Source organism: Medicago sativa, chromosome 2 (assembly GCF_051527215.1).
Source record: "Medicago sativa cultivar Bolivia chromosome 2, Bolivia_mono, whole genome shotgun sequence".
Taxonomy (NCBI): Eukaryota; Viridiplantae; Streptophyta; class Magnoliopsida; order Fabales; family Fabaceae; genus Medicago; species Medicago sativa.
Window position 1 is genome coordinate 81,642,987 of NC_140750.1, and position 24,225 is coordinate 81,667,211.

Sequence of the window (24,225 nt, forward strand, 5' to 3'; positions counted from 1 at the left end):
TTTTTGGGTGTATAAAACTTTATGTGGCTAAAGATAATGTTGGTGCTTTCAAGAAGAAAAAATAATCAAGTGATTTATTGACCATAGCATAGCATAACCATACAAAGGAAACCACCAACTGGGAAGTTGCTTTTAAGAAGTCAGTTAGTTGGTATGTCGGGTTTTCGTGAAGTTGCTAATCTTGGGAAAAACTTAGGTATTCTCCCTTGATGGGTAGAGCACCAAGAAAAGTTGATTGCCAGTATCTCAGACTAAGTTAAGGCAAAGTTGTCGGCTTCGTGATACAATTTGCCAGAGCAGTTATTATGATGGAAATCCAGAAAGTTCAGCATGCTTTTATTTAGGGTGATGATGATCATAGTCGTCGGTATCATTCTATAAATAAACAACGAAACACTTGCATTGAATTATTTTCCCCGTTTAATTTAATTGACCAAGTTGCAAGTTATGAAGGATATGATAAGAGAATCTCCGATGCTTATTAAACATTTAAGAACAGTCCTCAAGTTTTCACAACATTGGCGATGGTTCTTAATAGAATTGTTGTACTTCGTAGTACAAGTTAAGAACCAAAACATGGTTTCCAACATTGGCATGAAAATCAATCAGTGTTCTTAAATCTCATGTCGCAGGTGCAGACACATAAAAAGCAACTTAAAAACATGAATTTGGTTGCTAAGAGTAAGTGTATTGGAGATGCTCCAACAGGACATTGGGGTGGATCCTGGCATGGCTCAGCTTAGTAAGTGGTGCACGCGGCAGGTATAGAGGGAATGTGAGTAGTGGACAAAAGGGGAGAGCATTGTTTTGCAGTGATTGGGAAGGGAGGTTAGCAGACCCTCCAAGTTCTCCAGTGCTGCATTTTTAATACCTTACCTGTGCTCTAGTCACATTATTATTCTAAATCAGGGTGAATAAAATTTCAGTCTTGACTATTATTTCATGTACTACAAATAAAAAACAATAAAGCAAGGTATGAGCACACATGAAATTCTTTTTATTCGTCAAATAACTTATTACTATCCAGAAAATCTAATACAAAGATATCACATAGTGTCATCTTTCTTTCAGCAAAAGAAACAGATTGCATCGAACAAGTCGGTCTAAACTACCTCTCTTTTAAATCCCATCACCTTAGTTGTGCTTTTACTGCTTGGACACAACATCTTTAAGCTTTTCCTTCAACTCACCACTCTACAAGGGTGTGAAATATTGTTAAATAGGAGAGCACAAAATATTGTAAAAATTGATCAACTCTTGCAATGGGAACTAACCTGGTGCATACTAAGAACAATATCTGATCCACCAATAAACTCTCCCTTAATGAAAACTTGTGGAAATGTTGGCCAGTGACTGCAGAGAAAGAACATGGGAGAAACATAAGAAATGTATATTTGCTTCATCTGTCAATTATTAAGCTGTTAAAAGGGAAAAGTAAATTATAATTGGCAGCACCAGCATTTCCGGTGCTACTATGTTTGAAAATCAAATAATAAGACCACACAGTGACACAACCATACCACTTTAAATGCAAAGAAAATAAAAGATTCAAAATAATTTTACATAAGTTGCCAGACGCATGTACATATATCAACAACGTACAAGGAAATAATAAATAGTAACAAATTAATAAGCCACAACTAGATATGTTGAAATCAACTATAACTTCACACAGTACACAGTCACAGAGAGATAGAGAACAAATATTGATCTTCAAACTGATGTTTATGATCTTCAGATTATTGACAGGACACTCATCCATTGAATTTCATAGCCATTAAAGGATATCAAAATTCTAACACGATTGATATTTGAAAATGGAAGATTTCAATGTGTAGACAGCAGTCACATCACAACGATTACTTTCAAGTTTTAAGATATATAATCATAATCTGATCTTCATAATATATTTGGATTTAAACAATGCAATAAATTACTACTTTTTTGTTTCATATCACATATCACTAATACTAGTTGTAATTATCAGCAATAATCTAAATTTTATTTATTTCCTTTAACTTAATTTTTTTCATTAATTATTGTAAATGTTAATTTTAAAAAACTAGGCTACAGTAAGAGCATTACTCTGAAGAAGCTAGAGCAATATAACCAGCATGAACAAACTTACCTGTAGGCTTTTACAGCATTTTTCACTTCAGGATCCTGCAAAATGTTCCTAGCACTTAAAGGAACATCTGCAAAAGCAACAAATAATAATAATTACAACGTATAAAATTGTCTATTCATCATCCAGTAAAGCTAAGTCATATTCACAGTTTAGTAAAAAAAAAAAAAAGTCATATTCACAGTAAATTTCTGTAGGCCATAAGTAAATTAAACAATTGAAAAAACACATTTGAAACTTAAAGGCCGCATCCTATATAAGTTTGTGCAGGTTATAATAAAGATCATTATGATTAAATTGCAGGCCAGCACCTATGTACTAACCCTTTAAAATTGTTTTTGTTTCCTTTTCCGTTGAAGAGGATGAAATCAAAAGGCAAGGGTGACATTTTTATCCATTCAACATAATAAAACCAAAACATGAGATTACATAAACACAGGAGCTACCATGACATCAGCTACAACAACAATAACAACAACAACAACTAAGCCTTATCCCACTAAGTGGGGTCGGCTACATGAATCAAACAACGCCATAGTGTTCTATCAAAAACCATGTTTTTTCTCCAACTCATTTATCTCTAGATCCTTCCTAATAGTTTCTCGTATAGTTTTTCTAGGTCTACCCCTACCTCTAGTGATCTGACTCCTCTCCATCTGATCTATTCTCCTTATTACAGAATCCACAAGTCTTCTCTCTACGTGCCGAAACCACCTATGTCTAGTTTCTACCATCTTTTCTACTATAGGGGTTACCCCAACTCTCTATCTAATGTCGTCATTTCTAATTCTACCCCATCTAGTCAATAAACCCATCAGCTACATTCAACAAATTAATCACCATAATGTTTGTAGAAAAGTGGGGGTAGCACCTATAGTAGAAAAGTTGGTAGAAAATAGGCTTAGATGGTTTGGACATGTAGAGAGAAGACCCATAGATGTCGTTGTTAGAAGAGTAGATCAAATGGAGAAGAGTAAGGTTAAAAGAGGTAGAGGAAGACCTAAGAAAACCAGTAGAGAAACCATTAGAAAGGATTTAGAGGTCAATGAGTTGGATCCAAATATGGTTTTTGATAGAGCACTATGGTGTCATTTGATCCATGTAGCCGACCCCACTTAGTGGGATAAGGCTTGGTTGTTGTTGTTGTAATGTTTGTAGAAATGTAAGTTATGTAACACTATCTCCTCCACTCTGAGTCTACCTTTTCAAATCACATAAGCACAAAATTTCAGAACACATGAAAATGTAACAGCTCTACCATGAAAAGACTGGTCCAGATTCAGAGGATATAATTTCTCAGGTAGCAAGGATGAAGCATGAAAATTATCATTTACTTACCATATTGTTTTAAAACTTTAACTGCAAGAGAACTAAATCCACACTGTGGGAAATCAGGTACACCCTTCATGTAAATCATAACAGGATTATCCTTGACATCCTGTACATTATTAACAAGTCACAAATTACTTAAACCATCAAAACAATAAACCCTTCATAGAATTCTCATGTAGAGATTCAATTGATAGAAAATTCACCTGCTCAATAATACTTGACAAAGAAGTTCCAGAATTCTCAATTTTATTAGTTGGTTTGAAGTCATCATGTGTGTCGGTATCATCAGACACCTTAGTTGTGTATCTCATTCCATAATAACAGGAACTAGTTAGCTGCAAACATGTTAAAAGAAAACCAACACCGTTACATACAGAAAACACAATTCACATTTTAACAAACAAACAAATTCTAGCCATTTAAATCGTAACACTAAAATAGTTAAAATCATAAAGAATGACAATGCAAAACTCCAAAAGTCAATCTTAGTGCCTGTTTGAATTGACTGATTTGAGCTTATCTACAGACATAATCACTTGAGATTGTCTGCGGGAACATGTGAAAACAGCTTATGACATGTTCATAGCCTATTTTCAGCTTATTTCCACAAGATCTCCAGGATAACTTATGAAGACAGTTTATGGCTTATACAAAAACAGTTTGACTTTATTTTATCTTTTGCTACGGAAATAGCTTACATTAAGTGCTTATATATGATAAGTGCCTATGCTATAAGCTGCAAATTAAGTTGTTTACCCAACCATTGCCTTGGTAGAATATGAATGAGACAGTGGTAAATTTAAAAAGAAAAAGGGCTAAAATTGAGTGGCAATATTCACTTTTGGAGGAACCAAACTTGAGTGGCAATGTATGTTCAGTTTCATTTTTTGGAGGAGCCAAAATTGATTCTAGAGGTGTAGAATTGATTTTGACATGTTTGGTTCCCCTCCAGGATAATTGATTTTGCCTCTAGAAGAATTGATTCTAACTTGAAGCTAAAATTTGGAGCTTTTGATTCTAAAATTGATTTTAACACTCAAATTTATTGTTCAACTCACTTTTACATGAAGATATCCAAACATAAATCACTTTACATTTAACTCACTTATAGCCATGATGAAACTTACAGAATTGATTCACTCAAAATCAATTTTTGTCACCACATAATCAAACACATAGGAAGATAAGTTATAAAAACAACTTATAGTTTATACGAAAACAGTTTAACTTTATTTTATATTTTGTTATGGAATTAACTTATAATATGCAATTATGCTAAAGGCTGTAAATTAAGCCGTTCATCCAAACAGAGCCTAAAAAAGCTTTTCAAGATTTCATGATTTGAAAAGTAATAGCTTATTGATCTCATACGATAGCAAAACAATTTCAGGATCTTAGCGCATAAGCCTCCATTTTAACATTAACATAATTCAAATTCAAATTGAAATTATTGAACGACCCATTTCAATCTGATAAATAAAACTTGCAAGGTGAGAAATTATAAGAGGAAAATGAAGAAAAGAAAGGATACCCAATACCGTAAAATGGAAAAAGCATGGAACTTTATGATGGATTTGCAGAAAAAAAGAAGAAGAAAATTAGGGTTTGTTTTAGGGTTGGAAAGCTTACACGTGTGGTGAGAGAACGAGCAGCGATTCCCTTGAAAAGAATGGTCGCCATGGAAGCACTTCTGATGTATGTGAGGATTGAGTTTTCACAACGCAGACAACTTCGAACTAAGGCTTTGTTAGCGAGTTGGGTTTTGGAGGGGAGGGGAGGGAAAGGATAGGCTTATGGAGAGGTAAACCCTTGTTTGTGAGTTTTAAAAAAACAAGGGAAAGGTTTTGGGGGGTTTTGAAGGACTTCATTTGTCCAATTTTAAAGTTCCCCCAAATTGGGGGGTTTTGGGGGGTTAAACATACAAATTGACAATTTTTTCCTCATAATAATTCAAAATTCCAATTATAATTTACAAGATAAATTATAAAGTATAACATAATGTATTGATTTTAAGAGGAAAAAAAATGGTAAAATAGAAAAATTATCACATAAGCCTTCCATCCCCTTTCCTTGTTGGTTTCTTTAACTCCCAAACAAGGGGAAGGTTTTCCCTCCTTTCTCCCTTCCCTCCCTTTCCTTCCCTTCCCCTCCTTAGTCTTTCCTTTCCTTCCCCTCAAAACTCGCAAACAAAGCCTAAGGTGTTTATATCTCTCTCTCATGTTTTTGGGTATAAAATGTATTTTTTTCCTTAAAAATCATATTTGAAGAACTATTTTGCCACAATTTTTAATCTCGGGGTGTGTTTGTAGCAATAACATTTTTTTTGGATATAAAGATAAAAAAATTATTCTAAGGTATTTAGAAAAAAGATGTTGTCCCGTGAGCTTGGCTTAATTGGTAGGACAATGCATTATTATTTGCAGGGGTCGGGGTTCGAACCCCGAACACCCCACTTATTCACCTTATAAGGAGAATTCTAGCCACTAGGCTACCTGACAAAAAAAAAAAAAAGATGTTTAGTTAACATTATAATATTTCAAGTGACCTTAAAAATTGAGAATATAATAGGTAATTACATATAATTTTATTCTCATCTCCATGGGAACTTTATTTCCACTATTTTCTTTGGGAAAACTTTTCTATTCCCAGAAACATTTTATACCCGGGAATAAAATTTATTAAACTTGTAACAAACGTAGGCATATGCATTTTTATGATTTTATTCCCGGTAATCTACAAATATAACTTGAAACAAACACACCCTCATACTCACATTTTATATATTGTTTTAACTTTCTCTCTATAGTTTTAGTTTTGTGTCAATGCCGACATTTGTATATTTTGGTTATCTTATAAGTTATTCTAAAAAATGGTTGTTCAATTAACATTCCTCCTTTTTTTAGCTTAATTAAACTTTTGCTCTCTAATGCGCTGCATCCTTAATGTTGTATTAGATTAATAACTCACGACTTTTTGTTTTGCGATGGCTGAGGTTTGAATGTTTATGATAAATGTTTTTTTTTTAGAAATATTTATTCCAATAAATTAATGAGAGAAGAATGACAGGAAACAGATATGTTTATAATTTTTTTTTGAAAAGATTAAATTAGTTCACCCAAATTGACATCAGAGATAATCGAATCTAAGACCTTATTCAAGGTTTCACACCGACATAATCAGACTAACAAACAGTGGCGGAGCCAGGAATTTCATAGAGCTTGGGCGAAAAATATATGCAAAAAATTTTAAAAGAGAGGTTCGTCTAACCTTTAGTTGTTTACGAGAGTCGAAAACAGGCTGCAGAGTCACCAAGAAAGTGTATGATAAATCAGGCAGAGCTAAATTTGGGAGCCAATGCAGGGAACAGAGTCCATCTAACCCAATTGATGGGCATGACATTAATATTAATGACTCGATTAGTGGACAGCCACGGGTTGTTGCAGACAAGCAGTCATCAGTGAGTTGACTATAATTCAAAACAACAAACATCAGTCCATACTCCATACATAAGCAGGATGACCAAGAAACTAGAAGATAAAGAATCACCTGCAAAATGATGCATCCAGAGATGTCAAGATAGGACAATTAAGGGATACCAAATGTTTCTGACTTTTTTCTTAACTTGAGAAGCATAAACATAATTTAATTGGAAAACAACATAATTTGCACACTAATCAAATCAAAATTGGATCATACCTATTGATTGTAAAGTGAAACCTGTTATGAAAGATGCTCCCTAATTTTTCCCAGAATCATTTGATGTTGTTGCTGTTGAGCATAAAGAGTTCCATTAGTTCTCAGTTGAGCATAAAGAGTTCCATTAGTTCTCAGTTGAGAGGCTACATTCGACAAACCCATCATCCCAATGTCTTATTGTCCTCTTGATCACAATTTAATCATGATAAATTACATTGCTTTGAAATCTTGCCTATTTGTTGAAATTGGGTTTTTCTCTCCCTTTCTTTTCAAATAAATCTGATGAGCAAAGAAAAAAAGAAAAATAACCATGTGATTTATACTTGAAGAAGGACAAATATGAGAGGTGGACCATTTAAAACATAGGGTGTTAAATTTGGATAGATCATCTAGAAATTTACCAATCTTTGTATGCAATATATGGACTGGGTTTATGGAAAAACAAATAAGCAAAGTTATTGAAATATTCATGAATTAAAAAAGCAAAAAACATCAAACCTGGAGATGCTAATGCTGATGAGAATTCACTGCAGCATTTTATCAAACACTTTGCGTGCATATATGAAACTGAAAAACAGCAGCACGTAATTCCAACATGTGATCAAATTAGATTTTAAATTCACACACAGTCAATATGAATCATAGAAACATCAATAAGTGAATAACTATAAATAGCTGATGTGAAAATAAACGTCCCAAATTCTAACATCAATAAGTGAATCACAGAAACATCAAATTCGAACAACACTAACCTAACCTTAATTGTCCATGACTCACGCCCTAGCACAATGACAACGAATCAATTGATTTCTCCATCTTTGAGAACAAATTCACAAATAAAAATACGCAGGATCCTTCGAAGAACAGTAAAGCCTTCCTTGTAAGATTTATTGATTTGCCCAATTTGCCCAATTTTTTTCTTTTTGAAGTGTGTAAATTGGCCTATAGGTTGGACCTAATGTGAGGAAACTACGGATCGAGCCCGGGCGACCGCCCGGGGTCGCCGGGCGCTAGATCCGCCACTGCTAACAAATATGTCTATAATTATATGGTATTAAACTATTTTGACAGAAGGGTTGCATTCATTCATTTTTAACCTCTTTTAATTACAACATGACACTGACTTAGCACAATACAATAGCATCTTAAACAACCCAATCAAACAAATTACTCATATCAAATACTTAACCAACCTAAGCTCTCTTCCTACACAGTCAACTTTGCCCATTAACCTTACCCTCCAAATCTTCTCTGCCACTATCCTTAGGGTTAACCATGGACTGAACCTTCTCCATCAACCTTGCATTTCTTCCATGACCAGCATCAATTCCATTGTTTTTAAAATAACCTAGTTCTTCGGCTTCATCAATCCATACAAAAAATTCACAATTTTCACCATCACCCTATACAAAGAAAATTCAAAATCAGTAGAAGTTAAACAAACCGTTCACACATCACATAACCATTGTTAAACAAACATTTGGAAGAGGGCATGCATAGTAAAGCCTTTCTGGGTTTTTGACAGTGTTGGCTTTTCTTACAACAAATATTCTAGGACACAAACATTCAAGTACTCTCGCATGACCATTAAACATAGAACTTGAAGACGAAGACCGACTATTATAGTTGTTTTTGCCCATACGCCCACCACCGTCATTTCTGAACACCAAAGCTTGAACAATGTTTGAGGATTTTTGGATTTCGAATTCAATAAAAAAAAATTAGGTTTTCAAGTTTTTTGAATTGGGGAATAACGTTGTCATAAACTAATGGAAGAAATTTTGGAGATTTTGAATTGTATGCGACAAATTATAAAATTAGGGTTCCAATTTTATAGATTTGGGGAAGAAAGGGATGTTGGGTAACAATTGTTTTTCCTGCAAAAGTGGGTTCGAATTTTCTGTAAATCGATCAATTTGGTCCTTGGAAATTTTGTCATTTTCGGCCAAATTAGTCTATGCTTGCGTGACATCTGACATGGCAAGCCTTGTGAGAGGATAACAGTACACGTCACATCCGTTAATAGACCAACTTAACGGAGAAACTGATTTGATCGGCATATGATGAATTCAGGGATGAAATAGACATTTCAAAAAATTTGAAACACCGACATTGACACGTCGAGATCAATAATAACTCGAGAAAAATGAATTAACTTAACCTAATCACACACCGACACTTCCTAATCACACACCGACACTTATAACCAAACCAATCAAATAATTAAATCCAAAACAAAACTACAACATCAAAATTGTATACAAACTATGAAGCACCAATACAGACACGTCACCAACACTAACTAGTTCACACCAATCAGTAATAATTATAAAAAAAAATGAATCAATTGAATGTAATCACACACTAACGGAGAAACTGATTTGATCGGCATATGATAAATTGATGGATGAAATAGACATTTCAATAAAAAAATGAATCAATTGAATGTAATTACACACTAAGGGAGAAACTGATTTGATCGGCATATGATAAATTGATGGATGAAATTGATCGGCATAAGATAAATTGATGGATGAAATAGACATTTCAAAAAATTTGAGAATGAATTTGGCTCGTCCTTGTAAATTCAAGACGAATTTGGGTATTTACTCTTTCAATCATATATGGTTAAAAAGTCTCAAATATCCATCAAGTTGAAAATTTTAATAGCTGGATTTGTTTAATTAGCCAATTAGGTTAAAGATTAATAGTTAGATAGAAAGATTAACAGTAACTACGTTGTTTCTGACTAGACAGTTGAGGTTGAAGAAGGAGGCGAGAGGGAAACATCAAAGAAAAAGAACGAAATCGAAGAGAATGAGATTATCATTTTAGGGTTTTTAGGGTTTTTTGATTTTGAACCAATTTTTTTCGCGAAAATGTCTCTAACAAGCGTGAAAATGTCCGAAGAAGTTTGGTTAACATGCGCAACTCATGCATTCTCCACTGAAACCGAAGAGATTATGGGTCTTCTTCTTGGCGATATCCAGGTATAGTATAATCCCAATTTTTTCTTTATTTTTTTCAAATTTTTTATTTTTATTTTTATTTTTCCCCAATTTGTATTTCACAATGTTGAATTGAATTTGTGAAATTGTTGATTTTTCAGCATTCGAAGAATGGGAGTGTGACTGCATTGATATGGGGTGCATCTCCTCAAACAAGGTCTGATCGACGAAAAGATCGTGTTGAAACTAATCCTGAACAGTTGGCTGCTGCTTCAGCTCTTGCTGATATATCCTTTTTCTTGTTCTGTGTTATTGCATTTAAGATAGATCTAAAAAAACTCATTTTTAATTCAATGGTGTTTATTTTGACCTCACATATCACTTATGAAGCAGAGACACGGGGCACGACACTGGCATGTTGACACAAGTAGTGGTTTGAAAGAATGATATAATTGAATGTAATTACACCTGCGGTGTTAGACACGTGTTGGACACCACACATGTTTCAATTAGAAATGTCGTTCTGCAGAGCATATCACTTAGGCCCTGTTTGGTTAAACAACTTAATTTGCAATTTATAGATGATAAGCACTTATGTATAAGCTACTTTTATTACAAAAGATAAAATATAGTCTTAATTTGCAATTTATAGATGATAAGCTATTTTCATAAGCTATCTTTGAGAGCTTATGAAAATAAGCTGGAAACAACTTTTGAACATTTCATAAACGTTCTCACAACTGCTTAAGCCGGTAGGTAAACTCAAATAAGCCAATCCAAACAGGCCCATGTGTTTAATGCAATGGTTTAGCTTGAGAATGCTGTCCAATTTTGATAGTTGCTGTTCTTAGTGATTTAAGGACTGCAATTGTTGCTTTGATTGTGTCCTTAACTTCATAGCACAGAATGACTGTTACAACTGGAAGAACAACGAGGGTGATAGGCTGGTACCATTCACATCCTCATATTACTGTCCTGCCTTCACATGTCGGTATGTACTTTCTGGTAACCCGTCTCCCATTGTTTCGATATTGTCTTCTGCTTATCACTGAATGTATTGTTGTTTTAGTTGTTTGTGCTTGGATTGGAGAACTGAATCCTAATGTGTATGGCATTTATGAAATCGAAGATCTTTTATAGTATTTTTTTCTCAGAGAGAATATTGTTAGCATAGATTTGAGAAAAGAGTGCGCCTAACATCCTTTATGTTATACAGTTCGTAGATGTTGAAGTCAACAGTATTTTTGTGTATGGTGATATTCTAAATTTTGCACTTTGAGTTGTGTTCCAACTTCAACATCAATTGAAGGTTAGTATGTGTGACTGAGCATATGAATCAAATATGTTGCTGGAGAGGATCAATGATAGATACTAGATCAAAATGTGGAAGAAAATAGTGTTTATCGATAGCAAATTCCATTACATTCAATGTATTCAAGCATCCAGGTTATCTCCCACTCTAAAACCCTATCCAAAACCAAAGTAAATCTGTCGAGCACGTCCTACCTATTATTTATAGTCTATCATCTCATACTCTCTAACTAACTCACAGACAAAGGGGGTTTCCTATCATTTGGCTGATGCAAATGTTATTTTCCATGAGAAATTATACGAAGACTGCACATTTTTCTCTATTGCCTGTATTGTTTCATTGAAACAGACAAAATATCGATGTCTGTTACTGATAGTATGATGCTTAATAGTTACATGCAGTTACTTATTCACATGCACCTCAGACACTTCTCCACAAATCACTGAATAATACCCTGCATTCTACTGTAACCTTTCTGAATGGTTCAACTTGAGCACATGCCCTACATGGCATGTACAATTATCATTTTCCTATATCTGCTATTTATACTTCACTTTTGGTATTTAAGGTAGGATATAACATTTACTGATGTAAGACATAGAAAATGTATGGATTTACAATAGCATATAAGTTTTGATCGTGTTTTAACAATAAATTAGCTAGAGAGTTCTATAAGTTAGGTTGAAAGGCTTTTTAGCAGGCTTTAGATTTAATTTAACTGTACTCACTATTCATATACGGATTCTAAACTTCTAATGGTATCTCCTCTTCCTCAAAAGTTTGTGATCTGGTTGCATACATTTAACAGCATGCTTGTTATCACGTTGGATAGGAGTGCAACAAAGATTTTTTTTTAAATGACTTGTCTTTTTTCCTGTTTGATTTTATCCAAAGCAACAGTATAATCATTAATCAGCATCTTTACTATTTTGTAGATGTGCGGACTCAGGCAATGTATCAACTTCTTGATTCTGGGTTTATTGGGTTGATTTTTTCTTGTTACAACGAAGATGCAAACAAGGTTGGTCTGAAACACATAATAATTGTTAGATGTCTTGCAGTATATATTCTCATCAAGTTTAACAACAAATAGCTTTGAACTGTATTCAGATAGGAAAAATTCAAGTAATTGCTTTCCAGTCATCTGATGGAAAGCAGAATAGCTTGTCAAGACCCATACCTCTGTCTCCTGTAAATAAAAGCTCCATTATTCATATAGATTCATCACCAAGTTCCTCAGACAATTTAACAACAAGATCTGGTTACTTCAAGGGAGATGGCCCAGAGCAGGACACTGGTGATTCGAGAAGTGCTGGTGCTAGTAAGGTATACTTTATCTTATATGAAATAAGATTTAACACCCCATGAAGAATAGACAACAGTTTGAAAAATGTAGATTACATTTGAATGCAGAACATGGTGGGACTTGAATGTTTATTTCCAATCTATATTTTTGTGAGTGAAGTTCTTAAAGATCAGGGAAATTCTTTCCTTTATACTGGGTTTTGTATGCATCCTTTTGTTGATAAAGTGATGTTGATCTTATGGAAATGTGTTCAGGCCCTAAAGGATGTCCCACCAGTATAATCATAATTGCATTTTTCTGTCTAGGAGAAAGATAATTCGCTTTGTGTGTGTTTTTAATTTATGTAATTAAAATTTAAATTGTAATTTTCCCTAGGGTGGGGGGAGATCTTCAGAATTGGGGAATTTCTTCGCCAATGCCGATGCCAACTATCTAGGGAGCGTAAAAGATGGAGAAAACTATCATCTCAACAATTCAGACATCATTGCAGTTGATGATCCCATGGATATGTCAGAAAGTATGCAGGAAGCTATGCACCGCTCAAATATGGACATGAGGTATAGAATATAGATGAGTATGTATTTGAACACTTTGTTGTTTATCAACCGACAATTTAGGCGTGTTTTTTGGATTTGGATTCATCTTGTCCCCTTGCACAAAAGGGAGCACAGTGGCTGTTGTTTTTAGTATATAAAGCTCAACCCAGGTGACCTGGTGATAAATGTCTGGGTAGCTGCAATATACTTGCCATTAGAGACTGAAATTAGGAAGATTAAGGGGAGGGCCCTGATATCCATTTTACTGTAAACAGTAATGTCATATGTATGAACATAATCTTTAACGTGTCTTAAAAATGCTTCCCTAGAATGCTCCTCAGTATGATTCTGCTGCCTTTGCTTATGAAGCTTTCCTTGGCACAGTTCCACTGTTCCACCAAGTATATATGAAATGCCTATGATAACATAGTACACTAAGTTTTGCATTAGAAATATAATCATGCGGGGGGAAGGTATTGTGTGGATGTTTCTTGACATACTTCTTAGTCAAACTTTGAATTATAAATGGAAGTGATTACTGTAGAGGACTTTAATATAAAAATGAGAACTGCAATTTTCTGTATTCATTGTATAATGATTGTTCACAGGTATACCATGTCTAATCTTTTATGAGGTTGACAAGATAGTTTCTCCATCTTGGGTTTTAAAATAACACATATTTGGTGGCAGTGGTGCAGAGTATATTAGAAAGGAAATTCCCCTTCATGTGCTGCCATCCTTGTCTTTTATCAACCTTGATTCGCCGCTATCATCATACAAGGATCTGCAACATGTACTATTTGAAGAGGAACGGACAGCATATAATCAAGCCATCTTACAAAATACAAGGTGGTACTTGATTAACTATATACACTTACTCTTCGTACATATATGAAATTTTATGGAAACACTATTTTGGGATGAGATCGAAGCATTGAACTTATTGAAGTGTTTCTAATTTCCTATGCCATTTGTTTGTACTTTGTAGGGATGGGAAAGTGCATCCACTCGCTTTCATACACCACACTTCGACTTATCAGGCTTCCTTGTGCAAGTTGATTGAGTATTGGTGAGAGCATGATCAAGATGCCCGTTTATTTATTAGTCCTATTTTTATTGGTTTGTTCTTTTTCAATAAAGAATTATTACTTTTTGGTACAGTTTAAGTCCTGCAATCAACGCACTTCAAGATCGACTAAGAGAGAATGAAATTCGGGTATGTATCAACATTTTTAAGTTGCATCATAATTTATTTTTCTTGACCATGTTGTCAGTATCTTAAGAGGTTGGATATATTTCAATTTCTTTATTGCCTGATCCTCTATGAAATTTTATTTCCAATTTTTTTACTGTTATTTACAGAAGGCCCTAATTAAGATTCAGAACTAACTTGGCTCCCTCTTCTATCATGTCCTATGTAGCGCTTTAGATGTAGTTGCTTCCTAAACATGCTCACAAGTTATTTGATGACCCAACAAATTTGAGATTTCTGTCTTTCAATGCTCTGCAACATTTGTTCAACCATCTTCACTGTCTATTGACTTATGTTTTTGAATTACAGTTAGCAGTTCTGAGTGAAGAAGCCAAGAGTCTGGAGGCGGAGGCATCTACGTCCAGAGGGAGTGAAGCAAGTTTAGGATCTCCCCGTCAAGTTGCTTCTCCCCGTCAAGTTGCATCTCCCATACATCGAGGAAGTTCATCTCCTCGTCAAAGAAACTCGCAGAGTTCAAGTGAATCTCTTGGTTCAAAGAGTGTAGCTAGTCCTGGTAGCCGGAGCAGAAAAGGATAACAATGTTGAATTCTCGTTGGATGTAGTGCTTCAAGCAACATGACTTGATGATTAGTGATGATTTTGCTAGAACGATACATAGAATGTACATGATAGCGGTATTACGCCTCCGCAAAATTTGCTAGTTTGAAAACGATGCTCAGTGAAATATTTTGGTTGTTGGAGTCGATTACCTGTGTACAATTGTGAGTGGTGACTTGGCCATTTTATTCTTGGAGGAACAAATTGAAGTTATCTCAATGACATTCATGGTTGGTTTAGAGTTATGTCAAAATTAAATCAGGACTATACGGGAGTTTAACAAATCAAATTGACATGATAAATTCGATAATCTAAAACAAACCTGGTTGAATAATTAGATTGCTTTACTTTAAAACCCACAAAAACAAAACGGTCCCTCCGTAACCAGTCATCCATAATATCAAATAAATCATTTTCATCTTTGGTAAATTTACCAAGAGCTATAGTCATAGTGATCCTCCTATTCAACTACTTCAACCATTTCCGAACACCCCCTAGCATTTTCAGGGATGGAACCTTTGAGAATTTTTTCATTTTATATATGATTTCTCAAAGACTGTCCCTTCTTTTCTACTGGGTTTCGAATAGAAAAATACTTTTTTTGTCGATTGATATTTAATCTAGGTAAAATCCATTAACTTAATTGGGTTATTCCTTTCTATTCTAAAAAATTCCCTATGTTATGAAGTCATGACGCGGGAATTGTCTTATGACTCGTAAATCCGATAAATAAATTTTTTAAAGAACTATTCCAGAAACAAATGAAATGATCGCTTTTATCACTTTTGTTACCAGTAGATCCCCAGACATACTACTCTCCTTTTATCAAATAATATTAAATAATATTATTCTTGAATCTTGTTCGTGAAATAAAAAAAAAAGTTTTATATATTCTTCTAATTTGTTTGTCTAGGAAACTACTATAGAATCCTATTTTTACTTTCTATTTTACTTTAATTTCTTTTATTGTATTGTATTTTTTCAATATGAAGAAATTTGATTTTCAATTTTTTTTACACTAGTAGCAGCTAAATATTAAATAAGAGTAATATTAATATTTAAGTTTGATTTATTTAATTAAATAAAATAATATTTTCAAGATGTAATCGTAAAATTATTCTACTAAAAATGATAATGTACGAGGATAATATATTTCTGAAAAATTAATAAAGGACTTCAATTAAACTAATTCGACGACCCCAATTGGATTGCTTATTTGGAATTGTTGAACTTTTTTAAAATGAAAACAATTCAACGAAATATGTTATATATTTTATCTTATCTCAAATAGAACAATTAACGAACACTCAAGTCTTCAATCACATTTTCTTTTACTTTATTTATTTTCCATCTTATTTTCAACAGAACCAATTAAATCAAGGACCGAAGGTCTCATTGATTCAATCTCCATTTTCAATTTTTAAAAAATAAGTTAAGAAAATTTAAAATGAACATTGCCGTTTTAAAATAATATCAAAAACATCAAATTTAAAATACTTTTTTGTTTGTTTGAGGAAATCAAATTTAAAATACTTAAAATGACTTTTTTTCAGATTTCATTAAAAACAAAATGATATTGCGGTGTAAACACAACTCATTTGATAATTGCAAGGACAATATTATGCAATACCGGAGTTCAAACATGGACTCTACACTTTTCTACATTTAAAAGAAGAGCAGCCATTAGCATATGATTAGAACTTTGACGATGGTGGGACCAAAGCAATCCAAGTCCCCAACTTACCGGTTGTAAAATAACCGTCAACGTTCATTCTCTCTCTCTCTTCTCAGACTAACAAACAAACAAACAAACACTATTTCACGATTACGCTTTCTTCTTCACTTCATAATCTCTCTTCCAATTCAATGGCTTCATCTCACTGTACTTCCTTTTTCTACTTCTCCTTCTTTTCTTTACAATTCCTAGTATATTTTTTAACCTCAAAACAATATCAATGTTTTTTTTTTTTAATTTGTTTGAATTGTTCTTCATTTACTGTTTTGCATGTACTTTCTTCACTATCAGAGACTGTGATGATAAATTTGTTTTATATTATTATTTTTGGGTAATTGGATTAGCAAAGAGCGATTATAAACTTTGTAGCACATACATAATTCAATGTAATCATGTGTCTATGTCGTGTCGATGTCACCCGTCTTGGTCACTAGACACGCCATCAATCAGAAGTGTTGATGTTACAAAGATTATAAATAAAGTATATTCTCACAAAAAGGGTAAAGAGCAGTCCGATGCATTAAAGCTCCCGCATACGCAGGTTCCGGGAAGGGGTCTCACTATTTTGGTGTATTGTACGCAACATTATCCTGTTTTTTGTTTTTTATACAAGAGGCTGTTTTTAGGATTGAACTCGTGACCTTTCAGTCACATGAAAATAAATTCAAATGATTGGTGGAGCACATAGTAATCTCCAAACACAAACCCTAGGGATCATTAAGGAGGTGTTTGGAGACTGCATAATTAAGGGTTTATCGTGTAAATGCTTAGGTATATGTTGTTTTACAACCAAACAAAACGAGGGAAAGGTTTGCATATGCACTGCAAGCTAGTTTATATAAGCTTGGGAGCTTATTTGAAAATAAAGTGAAAAAAATTTAGGAACACATCATAAGCTATTCCAAGCACTTACACAAGTGTTTATTTCATTACATAATGGGTTCATCAGCATAATGAGTTGCAACCTTTGTAACATTTATAGGCAACTCTTTCTTTTTCCTATCGTTGAGAGTCATTTTGTTGTCTTAACTTGTATGTATTGTTCATGCAAATGGTGAAAGTCTGTAGTTTGTTCTTAGAACTTAGAATGGTTTTTATTGTTTGGACCCCAAAAATGATGGTTATTTGTGTCATTAAACGTATCACAGGTAGCTTAGGGACACAAAATGTCAAAGTATTGAACTTGCACTTTGGTCAAGAAAGAGTTGAGCTTTCACAACATTTTGGTACTAGAAGTTGGATCAGTAGGAAGTCACTGCAGTACACTAGATTGGTTGCGTCAAGGCAGACAGTTAGATCTTTAACCCCATCTAATGACCAATCAGCAGAGATCCAATGTAAGTTCTTTATTCTTTGACATTCACAATTTATTTTGTTGTATAAGCTATAGAAATGCCATTGTTCTATTACTCAATTACTTTAAGCCTATTGAAAAATTTCTACCATCAATGATTTCACATGCATTTTTTTTTTGTCCTACTTCGGACGGAAATGATGTGTTTTAGGCTTTAGCAAACTTGTTGATGTCATACTGTATGTGGTTTATAGTGTATAGTGTAAACACTCAGGTGCCAGAAGTATATCTTACACTATAGATCATATTATATGAGTACATATTCGGGGCCGTCAATAATACTAACATAGCATGCCAATTATCAACCCCTGGCCTTACATCCCTCTTGCTAGCTAATGTAATGGGCACAACCCTTCTAAGGACCTAGCCTTGTTTGTTGCCTGTTTTGTTTCTTCCCCCTCGTGCCAAAATGAAAATATGGTAATTGTTTAGGAATTTGGCTCGCTATTATAATTGAAATTTGATTAGTAATATACTCATATACATTGGTTTTTTTTTTTTTACGCAAGAAAATACATTGGCTTAAAGAACTGTGAATTTGACTTTGTTTAAAATAATGATCTCCAGGTAAAAAGAATAGACTTAACATTCATTTTGGTACCCTGAAGAAAGTTAATACTACCTCCGTCCCTAATTATAGGACCCTTTTGAGAAATTTTTTTGTCTCTTTTTATAAGACCCTTTTGGTATTTCCAAGTACATTAATTAATTCTTTACCAACATACCCCTATTTATTTATATCTTTTTCTTCAATCAACATTAAATATTACATTGAAAACATAAACTAACTCTCTCTTTTAAAGGATAAAATTGTAAAAACAATACTAATTACTAACAAATTTATTACACTTATCAATTTTCTTAATATGCGTTATTTTTTCAAAAGGGTCTTATAATTAGGGACGGAGGTAGTATCAATTTAATCCCTCAATCACAGAAAGCGGCACCAATTTGGCCTTCTAAAAATGTTACAACAATTTAGTTCCTCAATCATTGAAAGTTGATATCAGTTTATCCCTCCATTTGTAGAAAATTACATGAATTTAGTCCCACTTGTGATTCGTAAACGGAAGAACTGTTTTGAAGTCATTTTTCATGATTGAGGGACTAAACCTGGACTTTCTTTGAAGGACAAAATTGATGTCACCTATATCTTTGGAGGACAATAATAGGTGTTTAGTCTAAAAAATAAAAATTGACCGGAGTGTAATTTACATTACTAATCTTTGTGAGAAAGTAACAGTTTTGAAGTTCATTCAGTTTTATATGTATGATTAGAATACTAATTGTTTTCTGAGCTGAGATCATCTCCATTATTTATAAAGCTTATGTTAGGATCTCTGGTAAGATTTTTCGCCCCTGAATTTTTATTGATCACAAGTAAAAAAATTTAACGAAGGAGCACTGTCTTCTTTCACACTGGAAATTCCAGTTTAGCTAAGCAATTTTCAAAAGTCAAATCTTAAACTGTTCCCATGCTTCTCTTTATAAAAGGTTGGAAACAGTGATACAAGTTAACAGAATAAAACCAACTAAACAGAAATAACAACCTGCAAAAAGATCTAACAGTAAAAACCTAAATACACAAATACCGTTTAAAAGACCTAAGTACACATTAATCTCTATTTAGATTTTTTTCCTTCTTCCTATAATAAACCTTTAGAGCCTTCTCTCTAGGAAGAGATTCATTGAAAATCAGTAAGTGTTTGCTGGTGCATCTCCGACCTCGATAACAACCTTGATCTCGACAATTGGTTCATCTTCGGCTTCTGCAACTATGAACACGAACAGATATTTGGTTTTGTGTTTCCATGATTGTCTCCTCTGAGCAGTTTGATTTTAAATTTATTTCTTGCCTTGTTGACACCAAACCCTTGGACTAGTCTCATCACCCAACTTTCTTGCCCGAGAACAAAGATTCTTGGTGGCTGTCTCCTTGATAAATGTGTTCTTGTGGCTGTGACAAAATCCTTTTTAGAAAAGGTTGTGCCTCCAACTTGTTCGACTCACCCAAAACTTGTAGGTTAGTGTTGTCTCCCTCCATTGTCGATCCCCTGTAACAACCACTGCTTCCCTCTCCAATTGTTCTGATCATATCTGTGGAAAATGATTCCCAATTTGGATCTTGGTTTTCTTGATGATAAGAATGAAACTAAATCACTGTCTCATCATCCGTGCTCATGAACGCCCAATGCAACTTATGGACGTAATGAATTTCTTGTACTCCAAAGAACTTTTCAGCCTTAGCAATCCAACCAACAGGGCCTGTCCCGTTAAGTACTGGCAGCGCTACCCTTTTAGCTCACATGTCCTCCCACTCCGGCATTGCTGACTCTCCTCGAAGATCCAGCAGGTCAAACCAATTGTTAGAAACCGGAAAATTTAATTGAAAACAAAAGACTATTTTATTGAAAGATTGATAAAAAATAAGAAAGAGTAGGAGAGATCTCTCTCTCCTCTAAGGATCTGCTATTCTACAATAGAGCCATTGTCTATTCACCCAAAATAATACAAATCTGTACCATATCCTTTCTCTAACTCATTATCCTCCTATCTATACATGATAATTCGATAACTATTCCGTTAATTAAAAATTCCCTAGCTAGCTCCTCCTTATCCTATATCCTAACTAACTCCTTATCCTATGTCCTAACAGATTCATGGGGGCTTCTATTTCCAACTGCATACACTAGTTTGCACTTTACACATTTAAAACATTTTAGAAAATAGATTGTCTACCGGTCCACATTGTTTGATTTTCAAAACTCTGTTATTTTTTATCAAGGTTCTGTTGGTTTATGTCAATATGGGATTCTATGAGGAAAACACTCATATGTTCATGCATTCATGGTGTGATCTGATTTACATAATCAATAGTGTGTTTAAACTGATATTTTCATTATTAGTTTTTCCGAGAACTGAAACTGTTAAATTACTACATAAAGCAATTGAAATTTGTGTGGCAAAGTCTACTAACTTGATATGTATATATCATAGTCTGGCTTATATTGACATTCCTTTTTTTGATGATAAACAGCTGTTTCAAGGTCAGAAGGTGGTTTTGAAGAGATTAAATCTTCTGGTTTGACAAGTGAACTGTTTCCCAATTTTAATGATGTTAGTGCATAGTAAATCTCAGCATCTATTCTCTTCTCAGTTGTCAATAGCAATCAGCCATTCAGCATCAATAAAACAAATCTAAATTGATGATAACATTATTATACAGTCTTCATTAATAACTCTTGTTCTGAAATTTTAAACCTATATAACTTAAATCTCTTTGCAGGTGGAATTCTTGCTCACTAACTTATGTGAGACGGCATCAATTGGAGAGCTAGAATTAAAAGTAAGCTATCATGCTGATCAATGAATTTATTCTCTTCATAAGCACAATATTTTTCACGTACTCTATTAAATCTTGCTTCCTTTGTTGTTTCTTCTTCATTGCCATCTGCCCAACCTCCAAATGATATATATCAGCTTGATGGATTTCACCTGCGTGTAGTGAGGGATTTGACTGAAAAATCTAAAACACTTCCTCCTTCATTTCCTGCTCCTGTAAGTATAAATACACCCGCAGAAGCACCTAAACCAAATGGATCAGTTTCTACATTGACAACATTGGCCATCTTGAAACCAGTACCTTCTTCATTGTCTATCGAGGGATTCCTAGAAAAAGCTGCAGATGAAGGGTTGGTGATAATTCATTCTCCAACGGTAAGACTCTAAAACAAATAGTATTTTACATTCCTTTCAATAATCTACCCTAAAACCAGAGCAGGTTGGCATCTTCAGAAGATCTCGGACGATAAAGGGAAAACGTGCTCCTCCTTCATGTAATGAGGTACAATTGAAGGCCTTTCCTTCTCATTTTTCGGGCGGTCAACTAAAATCTTGTTATCATAGTATCTTACACATTCACCTCATGTGTATGTTGAGAAATCTACAATTTCAAATATAGTTTTTGATAGTGTCAATTTTTTGACAGATGCAAAAAGTTGAGGAGGGGAAAGTGATTTGTTACATTGAACAGCTTGGTGGGCAGCTACCAGTTGAGGTTTGTGTATTAAACATGTTTCCTAGCTCTTTCAGATTCTCATCGTCATATATTCACCATTTACTATAGTTACTATTACAATGGCAATCATAGTTTTCTTTTTCCTTCAAATTTCTTTCTAGTCTGACGTGTCCGGGGAGGTCATCAAGATTCTAAGAGAGGATGGCGGTTAGTTGGCTACCTCTATTTTTTATCTGTTTAAACATAATGACATTTTTATGTGGATTTTGTTCATTACTTTGTATGTGTGTTTGTGACAGATCCAGTTGGTTATGGTGATGCACTTATAGCAATATTGCCGTCATTTCCCGGAATAAAGAAGCTTCAATATTGATCTTTCGATTTTTATTTCTTGAAAAAATGCATAGATTCACTGTAATTATCTGATACTTTGAGAACAAGTTATATATATGGTAGGTCGATAGATTATACTCCCTGCAGTATTCAACACTCTTAAACTGAGGTTATTTTTTCCCAAAAGGGAAGATAAGGATAAAATGCCAACCCTCCATTCTCATTCTTTCTCGTTGATTTGCTATTTGCTTAAGTTATATTTGCATTTTCGTTTGCAAATAGCCTTCTATTCAAGATAAATATTCATTGATTTATTTAAAAAATGGTGTAAGTCGCAGTTGGAATCAAGATAGAGTATAAACAAACAAAAAGCCATAATGATAAAAAAATTGAATAAAAAATGCATTTAATTTCAAATTCTATTTTAAAAACTGAAATTTTCTTTATTTTTTTTTTATGCATTTGCAAAATGAATTTTGTATACTTTTTGGTGTGGTTTGAAAGTGAATCCCAAAAAATGAGAGTGTAATCCAAATTTCTTTTGTGGGAGTGTAATTTTCTCTTCTTTATTTTGTAAAAAACATGTCAAGGAGTTTTTTTTCTTCTAAGTTACCCCTTCATCCCACAAATATAAAATATTTTAGTATTAAAAGGCTTTTATTTCATGTGTTGGTTAATAATGATGCCAATGGAGTACTTTTAAAAAAAAACTAATTTTCTTAGTTCCAAAATGTAAGGAAAAAGACAAACTTTTATCCTATTTAATCTTGCTTTTTTAAAAAACCATCTTTTCCAAGAAAAACTTATGCTTATTCTCATGAGATTAAATGCAATTACATTCAATTTTCTCCATAATCAATAGCCAATATTTATTTTTTACATCTTCCTATGAAACTTATTCCAAAGAAAACACAAAAAACTATACTCCAAATTCTTATGTTTTAGTTTTTTTTAATAAGTGTGTGATTTTTTTACTTCCAATTTGGGACGGAGGTAATATTAATTTTCTTATATCATACTCAATTATTTATTACTCTAACTTTTATCAATTGTTGTAATTTTTCTCTAGTAATTTGGTAAAGTAAATCATAATTTTCATAAAATCAACAAAAATAACTTTTACTCCCTCAAAAATAGAATATAAGGCAAAAGGAATTTAAAAGAAAATATAAAGTCAAACATATCTAGTCTAATTTTGTATCAAATACATTTGATATTTAATTACGTTGAATACAATAATTTTTTCTTTTGACCATACATTAATCTTGGGCAATGACGCAACCGGTAACACACAAATTTTTATTATATGTCGTTGTGAGCTTAACTCAGTTGGTATGAACATTGTATAATATATGCAAGGTCCGGGGTTCAAACCCCGACCACCACAAAATTAATTTAGTATATTTTTGATTAAATTTGAAAAATTAATTTAGTATATTTTTGAGATGAATTGAAAGTGAATCAACAAAATTAACTACTACTCCTTCGAGAATAAAATATAAGTAAAAAGAAATTTTAAAAAATAATAATTTAAAAGTCAAACATATTTAGTTTAAATTTTGTATCAGATACAATGATCTTTTAATACATTAATTTTTCCGTTTTTTTTACCAAACATTAATTCGGGCAATGACACAATTTTTCCTTATATATCATTTTTTTCCTTCCATTTTTTTAAAATTCTTTAAATTAAATCAACAAAATTAACCACTACTCCATC

General features: G+C 33.3%; 3 protein-coding genes and 1 long non-coding RNA gene across 6 annotated transcripts; 2 read left to right on the forward strand and 2 right to left on the reverse strand.

Moving 5' to 3' along the window:
• Positions 1-911: 911 nt before the first annotated feature.
• GRX4 (glutaredoxin 4) lies at positions 912-5,175 on the reverse strand. Its single transcript, XM_085747406.1, has 6 exons — positions 5,087-5,175; positions 3,661-3,792; positions 3,464-3,563; positions 2,129-2,195; positions 1,275-1,353; positions 912-1,194 (listed from the first exon to the last, which is right to left on the reverse strand). The coding sequence occupies exons 1-6, from the start codon at positions 5,135-5,137 to the stop codon at positions 1,147-1,149; spliced, it is 477 nt and encodes a 158-aa protein (XP_085603532.1). The 5' UTR covers positions 5,138-5,175; the 3' UTR covers positions 912-1,146.
• A 1,471-nt stretch (positions 5,176-6,646) lies between these two features.
• LOC146951427 (uncharacterized) lies at positions 6,647-8,179 on the reverse strand. Of its 2 annotated transcripts, none has more exons than XR_015025506.1 (3): positions 7,906-8,179; positions 7,652-7,720; positions 6,647-7,432 (listed from the first exon to the last, which is right to left on the reverse strand). It is a non-coding gene; the product is annotated as an uncharacterized LOC146951427 (long non-coding RNA). The 2 variants fall into 2 exon arrangements; XR_015025507.1 differs by having other exon boundaries at positions 6,653-7,432; positions 7,911-8,179.
• A 1,706-nt stretch (positions 8,180-9,885) lies between these two features.
• LOC146951428 (uncharacterized) lies at positions 9,886-15,304 on the forward strand. Its single transcript, XM_085747388.1, has 10 exons — positions 9,886-10,143; positions 10,263-10,388; positions 11,005-11,092; positions 12,349-12,434; positions 12,524-12,739; positions 13,095-13,276; positions 13,946-14,104; positions 14,244-14,324; positions 14,417-14,471; positions 14,817-15,304. Exons 1-10 carry the CDS (start codon positions 10,033-10,035, stop codon positions 15,042-15,044), a joined length of 1,332 nt encoding a protein of 443 aa, XP_085603514.1. The 5' UTR covers positions 9,886-10,032; the 3' UTR covers positions 15,045-15,304.
• Positions 15,305-16,656: 1,352 nt separating this feature from the next.
• LOC146951429 (Single hybrid motif superfamily protein) lies at positions 16,657-22,728 on the forward strand. Of its 2 annotated transcripts, XM_085747390.1 has the most exons (9): positions 16,657-16,947; positions 17,949-18,137; positions 21,192-21,271; positions 21,441-21,500; positions 21,635-21,871; positions 21,936-21,998; positions 22,143-22,211; positions 22,334-22,379; positions 22,472-22,728. In XM_085747390.1, the coding sequence occupies exons 1-9, from the start codon at positions 16,932-16,934 to the stop codon at positions 22,543-22,545; spliced, it is 834 nt and encodes a 277-aa protein (XP_085603516.1). In that variant the 5' UTR covers positions 16,657-16,931; the 3' UTR covers positions 22,546-22,728. The 2 variants fall into 2 exon arrangements, with proteins under 2 accessions (XP_085603516.1, XP_085603515.1); XM_085747389.1 differs by lacking the exon at positions 16,657-16,947 and having other exon boundaries at positions 17,903-18,137.
• The last annotated feature ends 1,497 nt before the right edge of the window (positions 22,729-24,225 follow it).

Excerpts from the sequence above, each read along its gene's own strand:
- LOC146951428 (XM_085747388.1), top strand. The coding sequence starts at position 10,033 with ATGTCTCTAACAAGCGTGAAAATGTCCGAAGAAGTTTGGTTAACATGC. Across the intron at positions 10,144-10,262 it reads TTCTTCTTGGCGATATCCAG|CATTCGAAGAATGGGAGTGT; the intron begins GTATAGTATAAT and ends TTGATTTTTCAG. Across the intron at positions 10,389-11,004 it reads CTGCTTCAGCTCTTGCTGAT|AGAATGACTGTTACAACTGG; the intron begins ATATCCTTTTTC and ends ACTTCATAGCAC.
- GRX4 (XM_085747406.1), bottom strand. The coding sequence starts at position 5,137 with ATGGCGACCATTCTTTTCAAGGGAATCGCTGCTCGTTCTCTCACCACA. Across the intron at positions 3,564-3,660 it reads TGTCAAGTATTATTGAGCAG|GATGTCAAGGATAATCCTGT; the intron begins GTGAATTTTCTA and ends AATAATGTACAG. Across the intron at positions 2,196-3,463 it reads TAAAGTTTTAAAACAATATG|ATGTTCCTTTAAGTGCTAGG; the intron begins GTAAGTAAATGA and ends TTGCTTTTGCAG.
- LOC146951429 (XM_085747389.1), top strand. The coding sequence starts at position 17,915 with ATGATGGTTATTTGTGTCATTAAACGTATCACAGGTAGCTTAGGGACA. Across the intron at positions 18,138-21,191 it reads CCAATCAGCAGAGATCCAAT|CTGTTTCAAGGTCAGAAGGT; the intron begins GTAAGTTCTTTA and ends GATGATAAACAG. Across the intron at positions 22,212-22,333 it reads GTGGGCAGCTACCAGTTGAG|TCTGACGTGTCCGGGGAGGT; the intron begins GTTTGTGTATTA and ends ATTTCTTTCTAG.